Raw genomic sequence first — 20904 nt, forward strand, 5'->3', positions numbered from 1 at the left:
CTATTGTCTTCTTCCTGGGGTTTTTTAGGGCTGGAAGAGAGACAATCACCTTCTTCATAAGGCTTCATGGCTGGACTAGAACTTAACAGTCTCTCTATGTCTCCGTCTAATCTGGTGCATTAAAGTCTGTACCAATCTGGATCTTGTTTCTTGTGTAAGCAACATGCATGTCAGTTGACTCCATCCCACTTCCAGATTGGCTTTCTGGTTAGTTTAAATGGAATCTGTTTTACATTATAAATTCATAATTTTGGTCCAGATTATACTCCATTCAGCCAAATCCAAAACTATGGGTTAAATGTTAATTTAAAGGCTCATGCAGAATAGTGAAAATGGTAATATTTTAGGCAAAAAAACCCTATTAGCATCTGGAAATTTTGCTTCCAGAATTTTTACATTCCAGTTACCTGTATCATTTATTTATTTGTTTGTTTGTTTGTTTGTTTATATACATACAAAATACACACCCACAAAACTTAGAGGAACACTATATTTACACAATACAGTACAAATAGGAACTTCCTGTTCTTTCTAATAGCAATTTCAAATCGATACAATTCTCCTTATGTTATTTCCCTTTCTAATATATCTCTGTTTCAGTATTTTTAACCCTCTTATTTTACTCATCTATTTGCTATATGGGGTGATTATTTAAACTCTCTTGAGTGTGTGTGTGTGTGTGTGTGTGTGTGTGTGTGTGTGTGTGTGTGCGTGCGTTTGTATGTTAATTCTCCTTAACTTCTATTTTTGAGTTTTATTGACTTCTTTCATTGATCCTTGTTTCTTTCCTCCATCCATCTATACCATTTTTCCCACATCTGGTATTATTCTGTTTTTCCTTTCACTGGATTCTTTTGTTAATTTGTCCATTAAGGCACAGTCCATAACCTTTTTTATTATTTCATTTTCGCTTGGTATTAATTTATTTTTCCATTTCTAAGCGAAAGCAATCCTCGCCACCGTAATTATGTGTAAAGTTAAATACTGGATTTCTTTTTTATATTTTGCAGTCATTATTGCTAGTAGAAAAACTTTTGGTTTCCAATCTATTTTGACTCCTGTTATTGACTGTAGTCAATTTTTAATCCTTTTCCCATACTTTTTATCCTCCTCACACGTTCACCATACGTGATAATATGTTCCGTTTGTTGATTGACATTTTCAACATTTTGGGGAGATTTTTGCTGAGATTTTTGCTAACCTTACTGGTTAGCAGGTGCCATCTGTAAAACATTTTGTACTGTTTTTCCTTGTATGCAACCAATAGTATCATTTTTAAATTTGTCCCTCCAAAACTTTCCCATTTATCTAATTCAATATACTGGCCAAAGTTATGTGCCCATTTTACCATTTGTTCTTTCACAATTTCTTCTTCCATTTTATACTTCAGAAGAAATTTAAATATTCTCCCTATCATCTTTCTTTCTGAGCTCTGGATTATTTTATCTAATTCGTGTGGTTTCATTTTGATGCCGTATACTTTAGTATCATTATTGTGTATACTTTAGTATATTATTGATTTGCAAGTAGGTTAGGCAGTCAACTTTCATGTTTTGTTCTGCCAGTTCTTTGATTGTTTTAAAATTTTCCTGTCCATTAATTAAGTCTCTGTATCTTAACACTTTATTCATATCTGTAAAATTTGGGTGTGTCATCCTTTCTGTCGGGGATCGTCAATTCGGGATTTTCACCTAGTGTTTTTTTTAATCTTGAGCCAGTTTTGCAATAAACCATTTCTAATTAGATGTTTTTGAAAGCATTTGTGCGTTTTATTTTTATCATCTCATAAGAACGTATGCCAACCTGCTTTCAGATCATGGCCTTCTAAGGAACACTGCTATCATGTCACCCTTAGTCCTTCTTTTCATCAGACTAGACATACCCATATTTAAATAGGAACTGACCAAAACAGAATAAAATGAAATGACTGTTTCTTTTGAGTTCAAAAACATTTTTCCACTGATGCAGTCTGAACCTTCATGAGGTTGGTATTATTTTTTTGGCAGTTATATCACACTTTAGTTTCATCACACTTTGCTTGTAAATACCATTAGTTACCAAGAATTACTCATATTAGATTTTTACATTTGGTGTTAATTACTTAAGGGAAACCTTTTGTAGTTTTCTTTCTTAAATTTAAATTTATTCCTCTATCCATCTTTTTTCAAGCTCACAATATTATTTCGAATTTTATTTCTGTCTTCTAGTTTATTAACTATTACACCAAACTTTCCTTCAGCTTAAAATATGATCTACATTTCTTCCTTCTTTTTCATCTAAATTATTAATTTATCAAAGGATAATTTTCTCCAAACTCAACAGGATGTACAGATTAGCATTGTTTGAATATGAAGGATAATTTTCTCCAAACTGACCAGGATGTACAGATTAGCATTGTTTGAATATGAAGGATAATTTTCTCCAAACTGACCAGGATGTACAGATTAGTATTGTTTGAATATGAAGGATAATTTTCTCCAAACTGAACAGGATGTACAGATTAGCATTGTTTGAATATGATTTTGAAATAATTATATTATTAGTAAAGTATGATGCTTAACATTACTAAAATAGCTCAAATGGTTTTGCAGAACCTGTAGTCAAAATTCTTCACAGAAAAGACTAACATCAAATCAAGACAAAGCAAAACCAAAATGATTTGTGTTTGCAGCATACATTATTTCCTTTCTATTTATCTTAAGCTTCGAATCCAATGGAAGCCTTAGCTTTTGCTATTTTGGTTTTGGTTCCTATGTAGGCAATCCCCACACCATATCAAATAGAACCATTAATATATGACCCTGTCTATAGTTACCTGCTGAAATTCTGGGTCTGTTGCTCAGTTCAGTATAAATCAATTATATATGAATATCCCCTATTCCTGAGAGACATTTCTTTGTTAAGCCTTATTGTTGTAATAGGATTACAGTATGACCAAAGTGCAAAATGTGAATGTAAGTAAATTCTAGGTTCCAGCCCATACAAAAATATGAGTAGCTTCTCATGCACTTTCTATTGTACATTTATTTATTTGAATATTGTATATTTATTTTACCCCTCAAGAAGGTAATCTAGATTACCTTTCTCTATATTATTAAAAAGCAATAGGCAAAAATATTCATTCACCTAAAGTATGATCAGCAGTGAAAATCAATACCTGGTGATGAAACAGAAGAATGAAAAATGTAGGTGTCATATATTTGGCAACTATGATAACTGTAAAGATTTTATCTATCCATATATATAAAAGCCAAGTACCACTCACTCATCACAAAATCTCCAGAACCATAAAGCCTACAAACTTGAAATTTGGTCGTACGTTCCTCTTGGCTTCTAGGTGCTCCCTAAGAAAGGATTTTTTGAAATTACCATTAAATCATTAGTATTTCTTATGCAGTAATTAACATGCTTTGATGCTAAGGAGTTCTACTCCCACTCCCCATCTGAAAAGAACTCTGTTCCAACTGTCAGCTGCCTCACATTCCGTTACCTCAGTTCAAACTGGCAGATGTTCCATTCCTTCACTCAGGAGCAGTCTGGGGCTCCTTACAGTACTAAATGACAGTACCTTACCAAAATGTATATGCCTTCCACCTATGGAACTGCTTCTGGACTCGAGGCGGTGGGAGCGATATTCCCTGATGTGTTTCAATCACCGACCACCACTGAGCCAATGGATTGTGAATTGAATTTATCCTGCATAGCGCAACCACATAGTTTTATCGTGAAGCAAGGGTATCCAGCTAGTACTAAATAAATGGAATCTGATCTTATGGAACCAAGTTGCATGGAAGTGAAGATATAGGTTTAATTATGAATGAAATATCCAAAATGTATGCCAGAAAATCTCAATTGTTATAATATGTAATGAAATTAGGAATTAATAGATTGGTACGCGTGGTAAAATAATTAATCTAGAAGTATTATTAATTTAAGTGTTTATGATAAATGTAAAAAAAATAAAGAATACTAGGATATAAAATATTCTAAATGTGTGACAGACCATTTTTATGGAAATGTCAAAATACACTTAGGAGTATTTTGTACCTTCTACTGCAGTGGTCTTATTTTTTTATGGTCCTTGAACTGCAGCATTAGAGAATGACATTTTATGCTGACCTTTTTTTAAGAAATGAAGTGTTTAAATGTGTTAATTATGTTGATGGCTTACCTAGTTAGAGGATATCTAAAGATCTGAGTAAAGATGTTTGACATCTGGATGCATATGTGAATTCTGAATTACATTTATAGAAACATTTAAATGTTATTTTTAGTTTTGTCAACTTATTCTTTTTTCAAAATATTCTTATAGTTACTTAAAAGAACCATGGAAATGGAATGGAATGTTGAACCAAGTGAAATTTATGTAATATTATATAATGTGGTCCTCCTACATTGATCCTCCCTTTTCAATGTGAACAGAAGCCTCTGATCATAGAAGCTTTGACACCAAGAGGGACAATCAGATATGAATAAGGTCTGGAACCCTCTCCTATTTTAATTTTGCTCATACAAAGTTACTCAGGTGATAATTAGCATACAGGGAAGAGGTCCAGAAGTTATCCACATGGTGCTCAGAAAAGAACTTGCACCTAAACATTAGCAAAAGCAAGGAGATGGTGCTAGACTTCTGGAAGAAGAGAGATGAACCTGCCCCACTTTACATCAAGGGGGATCTGTATGGAGAGGGTCTCCTCTTTCAAATTCCTGGGAGTCCATCTTAGTGAAGATCTTACCTGAAAAAATAATATGATCCAGGTAGCCAGGAAGGCTCAACAGAGACTCCATTTCCTTAGGGTCTTGCATAAAAACAAGGTAGAACAATGACAGATGATCTCCTTCTACTGGTCTATGATAGAAAGCGTCCTCACATATTGTGTTACGATGTGGTATGTTGGCTTAACAGCCGCGGATAGAAAGACACTACAAAGGGTGATGAGTACAGCACAAAATATCATGGGCTGTCTTTTGATTCCACTGGATGAAATTGCTAGGACTTGCTGTCTTAGCAGGGTAAGAAAAATTCTCAGGCATGATTCACACCCTGGTCAGCGATTCTTTACTCTCCAGCATCAGGCAGGAGATACAGAAGCATAGCCAGTTGAACAAACAGGCTGAAAAATAGCTTCTATCCGTGGGTTGTCAGATTCCTGAATGCAACATAACACCATAACTACTTAGTATGATAGACCTACAGGGTCAGCACAAGGTGCAAAATGTTCACACAGGTGCAATATAATATAACGTAATGTTAGGCACATATATGTATATAGGATTGTGTGTCTCTTAAAATGATTTACTAGGTTAGGATTCTTTCTTCACTTATGAATTTTTGATATATATATTTTGTATTTGCAGGGGACCACACTAGGGGAGGCTCATCCAATATCATTGTAGACAGGTTGTGCTTTCACAATAAAGGTTTGAAATTCATTGAAAAATAGTGCATATTGCTATGTTTAAAGAATTATTTGGAGATCAGAATTGAAATCCACATTGCCCACCATTTATAAAAAATTCTTTTAAATTCTTTTTAAAACTATAATGAAGGGGAAATACAAAAAATATGGGATCCCATATATTTCTGTTCTTTTATCAATAAAAGCCTGGCCACTGGAGAAACAATACTTCACATGTTCTATATATAGAAGCATAGGTGTCTGATAAATGCTCTGATGATTTCAAAATATGTGTAACTGATATCACCACACCAATGATGTGAATTATATACTTTGATAATTTTATGTAAACATGATACATCATAGTACATAATTGTGTAATCTGTGTGATTATATTAACACAATCACCATCCTTTCCCTCTCCTGTGGAAGTGGAAAAACATTCCATAAGAGTAAGATATCTGAAGATAACCTTCTAGTCAGCATTTATTTATAGACCAAATAAAACTGTCAACACGAAACTTATTTTTTGTTGCAATCGTTTAACATTGTTATTTAAATATTAAAAAAAACATGTGCAAGCATACACAGATACATGTTATGGCTGAGATTATATGTGACTTCTACCCATAGTTTGTTTCCACAAACAAAATAAAAATTGACAGATAATACACTAAAGCAAAGTCCAATAAACCATATTAACTTAGCTCACTCTGTGGTATAATGTCTAAGAGGAATGACTTTATGTATAAAAGCTTAGTAATTTTTAAAGAAATGTGTGGATGTTCTTCAAAGTATAAAAGATAAAATTCAACCAGGAGCAATTATATTTTATTTAGCCCCATTCATTCTGATCCACTGATTCACCATGGTGAGGTAGATTTCACCAGCGGATTTCACAATTAGTTTAATGGGCTAAAGGCATATTATCATGCCCCTTCTTATGATTTAAAATAAAACAATTCCTCCTATTTTGTAGGTACTCCGTGGAAATTTGACTGCACAGCCAGCAATGAATCACTGCAGCTTCATTTATCTTAGATAAATGTTTAATGAGGTACCGTAATATGAATTAAAGTAAAAGTATTACTTTAAGTGCACCAAATAGTGAATGTTAAGATATGAGTAATATTAAGCAACAATTCAAATTTATCTTGTTATATGTATAAGAAAAGCATAATTCACAAACACTAAGGAGCATCCATCATTGACTTACTTTAAGAAAAGAGATTTTGCACTTACTATGTGAGTACTATAGCCACAGCATCATTAAGGACGCTTTCTCCAAAAAGGAGAGTATAAAGATCTGTATCAACATGAAGCTCATGAAAAATAGCTAGGACTGTCACTAGAAGAAATAAAAAAAAAAAGAAAATACATTATGCACAGATTTTTCTTGACTAAATGAATTAAAGGCTATACATGTCAATAATGCTATGCCTTTTTAAGGCAAACAAAAGTAAGGACAGGAAAAATAAATGCAGTTAAATCTAGTTTATACCAACGCAACTCAGTATACTGCTTTATGTTTTTCATTTTTACAAACAATTGTTGTTTACCCTGCGTCTATACATTTCCTTTTGATTTTTTTAACTTCACTTTTTTCTTTCTGAAGATCTCAGCAACTCTGTCTGAATATATCTTTTTTTATTTTCCCTTTCCTCTTAATCCATTCACAACTTCCTATATTTGTTTTCAAAATTGATTCTCATTTATTCTATGTAATCAAACTAAGTCAGCATAATCCTTTTCTACTGATCAATCCATGTCAATCAGCAGGCATTAATTCTTGACCATATCCATTTTTTGTTTTATCATATCTACCTCTTAAGTACTCCATTTGTATTCAATATATGTTTATGTTTCTTGTGACTTATCCAACTTTTACTTGGATACAACAGAAACAATGTATGGCCATGTTTTGTTTGTATCTTTCCACTCATTTGGTTGTGCTTGTAGAAACATTCTATCTACTATTTTTCTAATAATATTTGTATGCCTTGAAATTTCTCCATTCTTTGTTTTTTCATCTTTCACTCTACCAAGATATACAAGTTCAATGCCTTACTCTAATTTTTGTTATTTATATGTAATTTGCAACAGCATAGTCCATTTTCCTGTCAAACATAACTACGTTGATCTTGGATATATTAATTTTTAGTTGTATATTCCACACTGCATCATATATTCCAATATATTCTTCAACTCATTCAGATTCAGACATTGCACATCTCTAATGTCACCATTAGCATCTCTTATACATTTACCCATAATTATATTAAACAACCAAGAGGACCTCATGCTTCTTTGTCATACTCCTTGCACAGTGGTGAACTCTTCACTAAGCATCCTGTTTATTCTCACATGCTTTATTTCTATCAGAAACTCTATTATCACATTCACCAACCAATATTCAACTTTATATTTACATAAAAGGTTCTACAAATCACTTTCTGATATGCATTCTCTAAATGAACAAATGCACAAAACAATATTTTTTCATTTCATAGATTTCTCAGTGACTGATGAAAACTATGTTCTACATGCATTCTGTCTAGCATAAAATGGTGGCTGTTACCCCCTCTCTTCTTTCAGTCAGAATTCTGGCAACCTACTACTTAAGTACACTTAATAAAATCATCCTCTGACAAGTATCTTCTCTTTTGTTGCTTTACTTTTTTTAAAGGATACAATACAGGTCTACTACTACAATCACTCTTGAGATCAGAAAATTTGTTGAGTGGTATGGTCATTAAGCATTAAGCAATGACCTGATTTTATGACCTTTTTTATCATGACTGTTAAGCAAATCATCATGGTCATTAAGTGAAACATCAGATCAGGATTATGATTGGCAACCTTGCTTGCCAGCTTTCCCATTGATTTAGTTTCTTAGAAGCCAGCTAGTGAGGTTCCAAATCATAATCATGTGATGTCCTGCTTAATTATATTTGCTTAATGATCACAGCAAAAAAGGTCTTAATTGGGAATGGTCATGTGAAGCCTTGTTTAATGACCACACTTAACAACAAAGTTTCTGATCTTAATTGTGACTATCCATAATCATTTATTTGATGTACCAGGCACAAATCCTGTTTTGAATTATGTGCAGTCACTTAATAAACAATATTATTAATAATATGGTATTTGTCCAATTCTAGCTGTCTATATCTGCAGCTTTGGTAGTTTGCAACATTTTCCAGATATGCCTTTGCCTTGTTTCAAGTCAATGTTTTTTTTTTTTTACCAGCAAGAGAAGCACTGAAGAGAATGTATTGGCAAGGCCAGATAAATTTCCTTCTCCCTCACCCTTAAGAGTTGAATTTAATACTCATTACGAATTCTCCTGTATGTCTAGGCATCTAGGATACTTATAAAGGGTGAACGTGGATTTGGTGTAATTGCACCACAGACCTGGACAAATGGCTGAATGTCATAGAAGAATTGAGCATGCCTTGCATGGGTTTCCTGATTTGCTTCATTCTTTTTTAAATGTAAAATGGGACAGGTACCTTTTAGGGGTCATGAAAATGGAGAGGGAACTATATGCATCATGTTGCTGACACCTGCTGTACAAGCAAGAGATCTGTTTTGGAAGACCTTGGAAATACTTCTATTACTTCCTTGCAATACTTTCAATAGTCATGCACCCCAGGAGGATAAAAAGGAAAAGGAAAGTATGGCTATGCACCAAACGGTGATATACTAATAATGACTGAAATTAATGGAATTTATAGAGTGATTGATTTATTAATCTACAGTTGAGAGAGAGAGAACAATCAGTCATGCTCAACATCCTCAATGCAATGACTAATGGGAATAAAAAGCTTCCCAACTGAACCAGCCGTACTGAAAACCTGTATACTAAAAATAACAGTTCAAACTATAATTATAGATTCCTGGCTTTGTAAATCAGCCATCCCACTCAAGGCTTAACTAAAGAAAGGAAACATCAATAAAGCATTTTAATTGCCAAGCTATTTGTTTTTTCCCTCTCTATCTTCTATAACTTACCAAATATTTTTCAGCTATTTTTTATGATTTGGGAAAAACAACTTCAAGAAAGGAAGAAACTATTGCTGTACAACTGTAACCATAGAAACACCAAATTAAAAAAGAGTGTTTTGAACATCCGCCTAAATGACGGTAAGAAGGTTCGTGTGGCTTTAAAACAGTTCTGCTTCAGCAAACCTTTCCAGATGCAAATATTTTTTTCTAAGCTTTGTATTTCAAAGAAGAAAAAGTGAAAACTATGTAAAATATTTTTAGTTTAGTATCCCAAGAATGATGTTTCTTAAAGGTAGTATCTTATCTGTCTTTTTCAAATCTACATCAGAACCAGTGGTTGGATTTGATTTTTTTTACTACCGGTTCTGTGTATGTTGCTTGGTGGGCGTACCATGGCTTAGTGGGTGTGGTTTGGTGGGCATGGCATGGCATGGCTTAGTGGGTGTGGTTTGGTGTGTGTGGCAGGAGAAGGATACTGTAAAATCTACATTCTCTACACAGTCCAGGGAAAAGTCACCATTTCCTCCCGATCAGCTGGGACTCAAGAGGCAGAGAATAGATAGGGGTGGGGCCAGTCAGAGGTGGTATTTACCAGTTCTCTGAACTACTCCAAATTTCCACTACTAGTTCTCCAGAATTGGTCAGAACCTGCTGAATACCACCTCTGATCAGAATGCAGGTAGGATAATAATAACTCCAAAAGAAGTAAACAAGATTCTCTGCACTGCCAACTCAGCCAGTTATTTACTACATCTAGGCTCCTTCTGGATATTAAGAGCAGCCAAGGAGGGGAGCCACAGTTGAGTCCATGCCATAGTATTTCTGAGGAAAGGGAAAGGCACAGTGCATCTCTTCCTCCTTCCTCAATGTATAAGAAACTCTTCTGTTATTTCTTCACATACTGTATGTTTTATACAAAGCACTATGCATGGAGCACTGTGTATTTTAATGCCTTTCATTCCTTTTCAACCTCAATAATGCCTATTCTCAATATTTATATAAACAAGTTATTTTTCTGCCTCTTACAATATGCCAGAACAGATGAATATAAATTAAGTGTCATAACATTTTAGGAAGAAGAGCCTAGATGGCAGTGAGGCAACAATTATTGTAAAGAGTTCCCACAATAGTTTACTTTTTATCTTTTTTTAATCTTCTGTTTTAAATACCAGCCCATTTTATTTTACATTTAGCCCTACATTCTAGTTTCCAATATGATAGCCCTTTGTTGTCCTATTGAAGAATGAAGGGAAGCTCCAGAATATAATTAACCATTGTGGAAAATGAGAGAATAGAAACTGTACACATTTTTTCAATACACTATATCCAAACTCATGAAACAGCTGTAAGTCAACAATTAACAAGCAAGCAACCATCTCCTTTTAGGAATAGCAATAGCACTTAGACTTATATACCACTTCATAGTGCTTTGCAGCTCTTTCTAAGCATTTTTCAGAGTCAACATATTGCCCTCAACAATCTGGGTCCTCATATTACCAACTGGAAGGATAGAAGGCCGAGTCAACTTTGAGCTGCTCAGATCAAACTCCTGGAGTGAGTAGTGAGTTAGTCTGCAGTACTGCATTCTAACCACAGTTCTTGAACCCAGTCCTTTCTTTACTTTTGCAGGATTTTTATATTAACTTATTTGCCAATTCCAAGGAGGATCATTCAGGAATGAATTCCATTCAGGAATGATGACTATTGAATTCAAATACATCATGCGCACTGGCGCATGTGTGAGGCGGAAGATGGCTGCCCGAGCGTAACACTCGAGTTTTGCGAAAAAGAGAGGAGTGGAATTGAGAGGGACGGAGCCCCTGGAAACCCAAAGGGAGAAGTCCTCTGTGGAGGTGATCGAACAGGCGACCCAGGGGTGTAATTCGGCTGGAGGGGGCTTGCGTAAACGCTCCCCAGGCACCTGGAACGCGCCGAATCTTCCCTCCTTATACTAGTCTGCGGCGCGACGGCTCTGAAGATCAGCTGTAGAGTGGTTTTTAGATCAGCTGTAGGGCGGCTTCCTTGAGCTTGGTAGTGGCGGCAGTGGCATCTAGCACCCAAGGAGCTAAGCCTGGGCGAGAAGAACTGGAGAGGATCCGGGAACGGTGGTCATCAAAGAAAGCCCCCCCCACAGAGACGATAAGGACGGCTCGAGTAAGCTTTTTAAACCGAAGAACTGCTGCGGGTTGCTTTTCAGTGATTCTGCCATCTGTTCCATCTTCCTGCCCTGTTTGTTTGCGGCAAGGACGAGAGCCCGGGAAGACCACCCCCGGACCACGCAGGCTCTGGCGGCTCCAGCGGCTTTCATACTATTTTGGCCGTTTGGCAGCGAGGAGAGGAGCCCTAGCCTTATCCTGATGGCAACGACGGCGCCTTTCGGCGGTTCCGTGGTCTTTTTCATCTTCCTGCCCTGTCTGTCTGCAGCGAGGACGAGGACCCGGGGAGACCACCCCCGGGCCGTACAGACCTTGGTAGTTCCAGCGGCTTTGGTGGTTCCGGTGGCCTCCACGTTGTCTCGGCTGTTTGGTGCTGACGAGGCAGGTTCCATTTTGGGAGCGGCGGCGGCGTTTTCTGGCAATTCCAGCGTCTGCTCCATCGTTTCGCCCTGCCTGCCCTTGACGGTGAGCCTTTGGGGACCCTCGGGGGTGGTTCTACTCCCAGAAAGAAGACTTTTGGACTGGGCTGCTACCGGGACCGCGGGTGGACAGAGGATGGCGGTACTGTGTACTTTTGTTGAATCCTTGCAGCACCTTTTGACCAACATTGTCCAGCTTTTTGAACTTCCGGTCCCTTCATTAAATCAGCATTATCTTAGAGGACGCGGTTTGGGTGCCTGCAGAGACTGGCCACTTTCTGGAATTGACTGTGACTGCCATTATTACAACCCTCATGGACACCCTTTTCCCCTGTCTTCTTCCCCGTGGCTTAGTTTTCTGTTTTAACATCCCTATTGTCGGCTGCAGAGCCATCTGTTGAGAGCCATCTGGCTCTCTCTGAACTCGCAATTTTAATTTAAAAGCTGCGCATTTTATCTTTCTTTTAAATTCTTTCTTTTTCTTCTCTCCTCTTCTTTCTGCCTTAGTATGGGATATGTATGTGTTATGCTTGTAATTGGATGAATGCTCCCATTTTTACTGCAATTATCGTTGTATTTTTTTTGTATTTTAACTACTACGTGGGGATTGCTTGAGTGAGTGAATGAGTATGTCTGATTCGGAGGGCCTGCCGGGGAGAGCGGGGGTCACCGGGGTGGTTGGGGGGACTACGGCCACGGGAGTGGGTCGGAGCATTGTGGTCGTAACAGGGAGGGGCAGATATGGCGGGGACTTTAGGGCTGGCCATTACCGGGGAAGGAGGGCTCGCTACATCACAGAGATCCCTCCTTCCGGCCCTATGAGTCCCACTCCAAGGTCAGATGGCATGAGTAATCAGGACCCTGAGCTCAGGCTGTTGTTGCTAAATGCCAGGTCTGTTGTTCACAAGGCTCCCTCGTCCGGGACTTAATTTTAGACGAGAGGGCAGACCTGGCATGTATTACTGAGACATGGCTGGGCACGGAGGGAGGAGTCCCCCTCGTAGAGATGTGCCCAGACGGATTTCAGGTGCTTCATCAGCCGAGAGCCCAGGGAAGGGGTGGCGGTGTGGCTATCGTTATCCGGGAATCTTTAGCACCTCGTAGGATCCCTGCTCCGGAGCTTGTCGGGTGTGAGTCCCTGCTGGTGAAGTTGGACCTCAAGGGTCAAGCGGGTCTGCTGTTAACGTACCTGCCTCCCAACTGCGTTGCAGCAGCCCTCCCCTCGCTCCTCGAGTCGGTAGCCGAGCTAGCAATTGAGTTCCCCAAGCTTATGGTCTTGGGGGACTTCAATTTGCCTTCGCTCGGTGAACACTCTGATGGAGCGCAGGAGCTCATGGCTTCCATGACAGCCATGGGCTTGACCCAGGTAATTCGGGGCCCAACCCATTCAGCGGGTCACATGCTCGACCTCGTATTTCTCTCGGAGCAGTGGACTTGTGATCTCGGTCTGAGGGGTAATGAGATCATACCCCTGTCGTGGTCAGACCACTGCCTACTGAGGCTTGATTTCCGGAGGCCAAACCCCCACCGTAGGGAGGAGGAACCGACCAGGTGGTTCCGCCCCAGGCGACTTATGGACCCGTTGAGGTTCCAGACGTAGCTTGGGGTTATTCCTGATACTCTCGCCCACAGTTCGGCGGAGACTCTGGCTGCCGCCTGGCACTCGGCGGCATCAGAGTCCCTTGACCGGATTGCGCCACTACGGCCCCTCCGGGTCGGCGGATCCCGGAGGCCTCCTTGGTTCACCGAGGAGCTCCGGGAGAAGAAGCGCCGGAGGAGACGCCTAGAGCACTTGTGGAGGTCCGATAAGTCCGAAGCGAACCGAGCACTTCTGACAACATGCACCAAGGAATACATCAGGGCATTGAAGACAGCTAAAAGAACACATATTGCCACCTTGGTTGCATCCGCTGAGTCCCGCCCAGCCGCCCTGTTTAGGATAACCCGCTCCCTCCTAAATAGGAGGGATGTGGGGGACCCCCTACAGGGTAAGGCTGAGGAGTATGTCCAGTTCTTGGCGGACAAGGTTGCTCGGTTTCGGTCGGACTTGGACTCCACCTCTGCAGATCCAGCCGAGACACAGGGGGATAACTTGGCAGACCATCTCTGGGCTGAGTTCCAGGATGTTGCCTCAGGGGATGTGGACAAGGCCATACGAGCTGTGAGTGCCTCCACCTGCATACTGGACCCGTGTCCCTCCTGGCTGGTTGCCAACAGCAGTGAGGTGACACGAGGCTGGATCCAGGCGGTCGTTACCGCCTCCCTTCGGGAGGGGCACTTCCCCGCCGCACTTAAAGCAGCGGTGGTGAGACCCCTCCTGAAGAAACCATCCTTGGATCCAGCCGTTCTTAACAACTACCGTCCAGTCTCCAACCTCCCCTTTGTTGGGAAGGTTGTTGAGAAGGTGGTGGCCTTCCAGCTTCAATGGTCATTTTTTTTTTAGACATTTATTACGATTTATAGGCCGCCCTTCTCCCTGAGGGGACTCAGGGCGGCTTACAATCACGGGAAGGGGGTGCAATAATACAAGACAAACAGTGAGTAAACAAGATAGATAATAAAACACCAACTTGCATTCAACAGTCAACCAACACTCGGGCGGGTAATTTAAAAACTTATCCCCAGGCCTGCTGGGAGAGCCAGGCCTGCGCATGCGTGAGAATGAGAATGGCTGCCGAGTCTTACCGCTCCGGCTACCGAAAGACAGCAAAGAAATAATTCGGATGACCAGGACCCTGGACATGGAAGCAGAGGGGTTCCTGCAGAGCACGGACGTTTGGGCTCTTCAGGGAGGTAACTATTTGAGGAGGGGGCTGCATTTGAGCGGCTCCTGGATGGCGTTGCCTCCCCCGTTTCTTTCATTGACCTACTTACACAGCTGGCTGGCGGCGGCGGCAGAGACGGCTTTGTGCGAGAGGCGGCGGTTTCGGCCCCGTTGCCCTGGGAAGTGTTGGACTTTTCCTTTGACTGAGCAGTGCCGAGGCGTTGGTGTGTGCCCCGAAGAGGGGGTGGGGAGCCCAGGAGAGATGCCTATCGGGACTGGGGGATTGGCTTCTTGCCCCCACCATAGCCCTGTGGACTCCCCCCCTTCCCTCCTGGCGCGGCGTTTTCTTTCGCTTTTGCCGCTGTCCCTACGAGGCCCCACGTTGCCTGACCATCTTTCTGCTCGGACTGGGACTCAAGGAACCCAACGACAGGCCTCCTGTGGTGACCAGTGCCATCCACTGCTGCTACTACTTCAGGAGTATCGCATTAGTCACCACTATTGCTATCATTTTGTATTAGACGCCATTACTCCGGAGAGACAACGAGCTGGCAGCTTGGACTCCCCCCAGTGGCCACTACTGCAACTGCAGCCCTCGGATTTTTATACGGATTTTTATATGTATGAACGAACTACATCTGTTCAATCAGTGTCACCTCTCTCTGCCCCAGTGTCACTACTGCAGCCACTCAGACTCTGCCTTTTACTACACGTTTGGCAGTCCGGACTTAACATCTTTGGCAGGCCCCTAAATCATCTAGACTTCTGGGACTTTTCAATCCTACCAGAGGGAGGGAGGCACCATCCTCCCCCCTCTATGTATTTTCAGTGGATTGGAACTGGGCCTTTAACCATCTTGCCAATTAATTGCCATAGGAAGGGAGAGGAGTGGAGTACCTCTCCCCCCCTCCCCCCCTAGGGGAGGGTGGAGGACGCCTTGGACTATCACAAGCTTAGTACGGACTTGCCAACTTGCGCAACTTTTAATTTTTAAATTTTAATTTTTTAAACTGGTATGTTGAGTGCATGGGATTGTCTGGGATGGCGTGAATGATCTCACTTTTATTATTATTATTGTTGTAATCTGTGTTTTTTAATTACTCGTGAGGACTGCTTGTGTGAGAGCTTGGGTATGATTGACTCGGAGGACCTGCCGGGGTTTGCGGGGGTCACCGGGGTGGTCGGGGGGACTATGGCCACGGGAGAGGGTCGGAGCATTGCGGTCATAACAGGGAGGGGCAGATATGGCGGGGACTTTAGGGCAAGCCATTACCGGGGAAGGAGGGTTCGCTACATTACAGAGATCCCTCCTTCCGGCCCTATGAGTCCCACTCCAAGACCAGATGGCGCGAGTAGTCAGGACCCTGGTCTCAGGCTGCTGTTGCTAAATGCCAGGTCTGTTGTTCACAAAGCTCCCCTCGTCCGGGACTTAATTGTTGACGAGAGGGCAGACCTGGCATGTATTACTGAAACCTGGCTGGGCACAGAAGGAGGAGTCCCCCTTGTAGAGATGTGCCCAGAGGGATTTCAGGTGCTTCATCAGCCGAGAGCCCAGGGAAGGGGTGGCGGTGTGGCTATTATTATCCGGGAGTCTCTGTTACCTCGTAGGGTCCCTGCTCCGGAGCTTGCCGGGTGTGAGTCCCTGCTGATAAAGTTGGACCTCAAGGGTCAAGTGGGTTTACTGCTAACGTACCTGCCTCCCAACTGCGTTGCAGCATCCCTCCCCTTGCTCCTCGAGTCGGTAGCCGAGCTGGCAGTTGAGCTCCCCAGGCTTATAGTTCTGGGGGACTTTAACTTGCCATCACTCGATGAACGCTCTGATGGGGCGCAGGAGTTCATGGCTTCCATGACAGCCATGGGCCTGACCCAGGTAATTCGGGGCCCAACTCATACAGCGGGTCACATGCTCGACCTCGTATTCCTCTCGGAGCAGTGGATGCGTGATCTTGGTCTGAGGGGTAATGAGATCATACCCCTGTCGTGGTCAGACCACTGCCTACTGAGGCTTGACTTCCGGAGGCCAAACCCCCACCGTAGGGAGGAGGAACCGACCAGGTGGTTCCGCCCCAGGCGACTTATGGACCCTTTGAGGTTCCAGACGGAGCTTGGGGTAATTCCCGACACTCTCGCCCACAGTTCGGCGGAGACTCTGGTTGCCGCCTGGCATTCGGCGGCGTCGGAGTCTCTTGACCGGATTGCGCCACTACGGCCCCTCCGGGTCAGCGGATCCCGGAGACCTCCTTGGTTCACCGAGGAGCTCCGGGAGAAGAAGCGCCAGAGGAGACGCCTAGAGCACCTGTGGAGGTCCGATAAGTCCGAGGAGAACCGAGCACTTTTGACTACCTGCACCAAGGATTACATCCGGGCACTAAGAGTTGCCAAAAGAACGCATATCTCCGCCTTGGTAGCGTCCGCCGAGTCACGCCCAGCCGCCCTGTTTAGGATCACCCGCTCCCTCCTTAATAGGAGGGATGCGGGAGACCCCTTGCAGGGTAGGGCTGAGGACTATGCCCAATTCTTGGCGGACAAAGTTGCTCGGTTTCGTTCGGACTTGGACTCCACCGCCGTAGATCCAGCCGAGACACAGGGGGATTACTTGGCAAACCATCTCTGGGTTGAGTTCCAGGATGTTGCCTCTGGGGATGTGGACAAGGCCATTCGAGCTGTAAGTGCCTCCACCTGTATTCTGGACCCGTGTCCCTCCTGGCTGGTTGCCAACAGCAGGGAGGTGACACATGGCTGGATCCAGGCGGTCGTGACCGCCTCCCTTCGGGAGCGGCACTTCCCCGCCGCACTTAAGACGGCGGTGGTGAGACCCCTCCTGAAGAAACCATCCTTGGATCCAGCCATTTTAAACAACTATCGTCCTGTCTCCAACCTCCCCTTTATTGCGAAGGTTGTCGAGAAGGTGGTGGCCTTCCAGCTTCAACGGGCCTTGGAGGAAGCTAGCTATCTTGACCCCTTCCAGTCCGGCTTCAGACCCGATTACAGCACTGAAACCGCTTTGGTCACATTGACCGATGATCTCTGGAGGGCCAGAGATGGAGGCCATGCGTCCATCCTGGTTCTCCTTGACCTCTCAGCGGCTTTCGATACCATCGACCATGGTATCCTTCTGCGACAACTGCGGGAGGTGGGGGTGGGAGGCACTGTTTTGCAGTGGTTCTCCTCCTACCTCTCAGACAGGTCGCAGTCGGTGTTGGTCGTGGGGCAGAGATCGTCCCTGAGGCCCCTAACATATGGGGTGCCGCAGGGTTCGGTCTTATCCCCCCTACTATTTAACATTTACATGAAACCGCTGGGCGAGATCATCCGGAGGCACGGGATAAAATACCATCAATATGCGGATGATACTCAACTGTATCTGTCCGCCCCGTGCCAACTCAATGAAGCGGTGGACGTGATGAGCCGGGGCCTTGAGGCCGTTAAGGACTGGATGAGCGCTAACAAACTGGTGCTCAACCCGGACAAGACCGAGTGGCTGTTGTGTTTCCCTCCCAACAATTTGGCTGACATCCCAACACTCAGGCTGGGGGGTCAAATTTTATACCCCTCAGATAGGGTCCGTAATCTAGGAGTCCTCCTGGATCCACAGCTGACTTTTAACCATCAGTTGTCGGCTGTGACCAGGGGGGCATTTGCCCAGGTTCGCCTGGTCCGCCAGTTACGGCCCTACCTGAACCGGGAGGCTCTCACAACAGTCACTCGAGCCCTTGTGATCTCTAGGCTGGAATACTGCAATGGGCTCTACATGGGGTTGCCCTTGAAGTGCATCCGGCGACTGCAGTTAGTCCAGAATGCAGCCGCGCGAGTGATAGTGGGCGCACCGCGGTTCGCCCACATTACACCCATCCTCCGCGAGCTGCACTGGCTACCTGTCGATCTCCGGGTGCGCTTCAGGGTATTGATGACCACCTTTAAAGCACTCCATGGTAGTGGATCTGGGTACTTGAGAGACCGCCTTCTGCCGATTACCTCCCTTCGACCGATTAGATCGCACAGATTGGGCCTCCTCCGGATTCCATCTGCCAGTCAATGTCGACTGGCGACTACACGGAGGAGAGCCTTTTCTGTTGCAGCTCCGACCCTGTGGAACGATCTCCCCGTTGAGATTCGTACCCTCACCACCATCCAGACCTTCCGCACGGTCCTTGGAGGAAGCTAGTTACCTTGACCCCTTCCAGTCCGGCTTCAGACCTGGTTACAGCACAGAAACCGCTTTGGTCGCATTGACCGATGATCTCTGGAGAGCCAGGGATGGAGGCCATGCGTCCATCCTGGTTCTCCTTGACCTCTCAGCGGCTTTCGATACCATCGACCATGGTATCCTTCTGCGACGACTGCGGGAGGTGGGAGTGGGAGGCACTGTTTTACGGTGGTTCTCCTCCTACCTCTCGGACAGGTCACAGTCGGTGTTGGTTGGGGGGCAGAGATCGTCCCTGAGGCCCCTAACTTATGGGGTGCCGCAGGGCTCGGTCTTATCCCCCCTACTATTTAACATATACATGAAACCGCTGGGCGAGATCATTCGGAGGCACGGGATAAAATACCATCAATACGCGGACGACACACAGTTGTATCTGTCCACCCCGTGCCAACTCAATGAAGCGGTGGACGTGATGAACCGGGGTCTTGAGGCCGTTAAGAACTGGATGAGAGCTAACAAACTGGTGCTCAACCCAGACAAGACCGAGTGGCTGTTGTGTTTCCCTCCCAATAATTTGGCCAATGTTCCATCACTCAGGCTGGGGGGTCAAATTTTACACCCCTCAGACAGGGTTCGCAACTTGGGAGTCCTCCTGGACCCACAGCTGACTTTCGACCATCATTTGTCAGCTGTGACCAGGGGGGCATTTGCCCAGGTTCGCCTGGTGCGCCAGTTGCGGCCCTACCTGAATCGGGAGGCCCTCACAACAGTCACTCAAGCCCTTGTGATCTCTAGGCTGGAATACTGCAATGTGCTCTACATGGGGCTGCCCTTGAAGAGCATCCGGCGACTTCAGCTAGTCCAGAATGCGGCCGCGCGAGTGATTGTGGGCGCACCGTGTTTGCCCACATAACACCTATCCTCCGCGAGCTGCGCTGGCTACCTGTTGATCTCCGGGTGCGCTTCAAGGTGCTACTTACCACCCATAAAGCCCTCCATGGTAGTGGATCTGAATACTTGAGAGACCGCCTTCTGCCGATTACCTCCCTCCGTCCCATCAGATCGCACAGATTGGGCCTCCTCTGAATTCCATCCGCCAGTCAGTGCTGACTGGTGACTACGCGGAGGAGAGCCTTCTCAGTAGCAGCTCCGACCCTTTGGAACGATCTCCCCGTGGAGATTCGTACCCTCACCACCGTCCAGACCTTCCGCACAGCCCTCAAGATCTGGCTATCCCGTCAGGCCTGGGGATAAGATCCTAATCCGCCCTGCCCGAATGCTGAATGAATGTTGTGTTTTATTGTTTTATTTTATTTTATTCACATATTTTATGTTTTGTCTTGCACTCCCTCCCACGAGTTGTAAGCCGCCCTGAGTCCCCTCAGGGAAAAGGGCGGCCTATAAATGCCAAATAAAACTAAAAACTAAAACTAATTCAATAACTGAAACCCAGTAAGGTACATGGTGAAGACTTCCTACTTCCTAAATCCCCAGGTCACACATTGACTGATGAGTTCCACTACTGGCAGGGCTATTTACATGTAGCGAAAACCCTGGTTATATCCCAGCAGGATGGTCATTCTCCATCATAGTTTCCATATTAAAAAAAGACACAAGGAATATTGTAAAAATCACAATATTGTAAGAGATTATAAAGGTAGGATGCATGCAAAACACTTCTTTGGGAAAATAGAGGATTGGATGCTTGAGAACATATTAATGGAAGATCAGGCTGGGGGCAGACCTGGGCACCCACAACAGATAACTGCTTCATTCTATACCAGTGTTTTTCAACCTTTTTTGTGCAAAGGCACACTTTTTTCATGAAAAAAATTACGAGGCACACCACCATTAGAAAATGTTAAAAATTTTTAACTCTGTGCCTATATTGACTATATATAAAGTAATTCTCCCACGGCACACCTTACACTATGTCACGGCACACTAGTGTGCCGCGGCACAGTGGTTGAAAAACACTGTTCTATACCATCCTATTATTCAATTCCCATAT

The 20904-nt window shown here is 43.6% G+C and overlaps 1 protein-coding gene across 1 annotated transcript in view; it reads right to left on the minus strand.

Annotated features, from left to right (window-relative positions):
• Positions 1-20904, minus strand: part of SLC9A9 (solute carrier family 9 member A9) — a 248132-nt gene that overhangs the window by 167010 nt on the left and 60218 nt on the right. The window contains 1 exon segment of the mRNA XM_032225596.1: positions 6642-6747. Within this exon segment, the coding sequence (XP_032081487.1) occupies positions 6642-6747 (106 nt within the window).

This window comes from Thamnophis elegans, chromosome 10 (assembly GCF_009769535.1).
Source record: "Thamnophis elegans isolate rThaEle1 chromosome 10, rThaEle1.pri, whole genome shotgun sequence".
Lineage (NCBI taxonomy): Eukaryota > Metazoa > Chordata > Lepidosauria > Squamata > Colubridae > Thamnophis > Thamnophis elegans.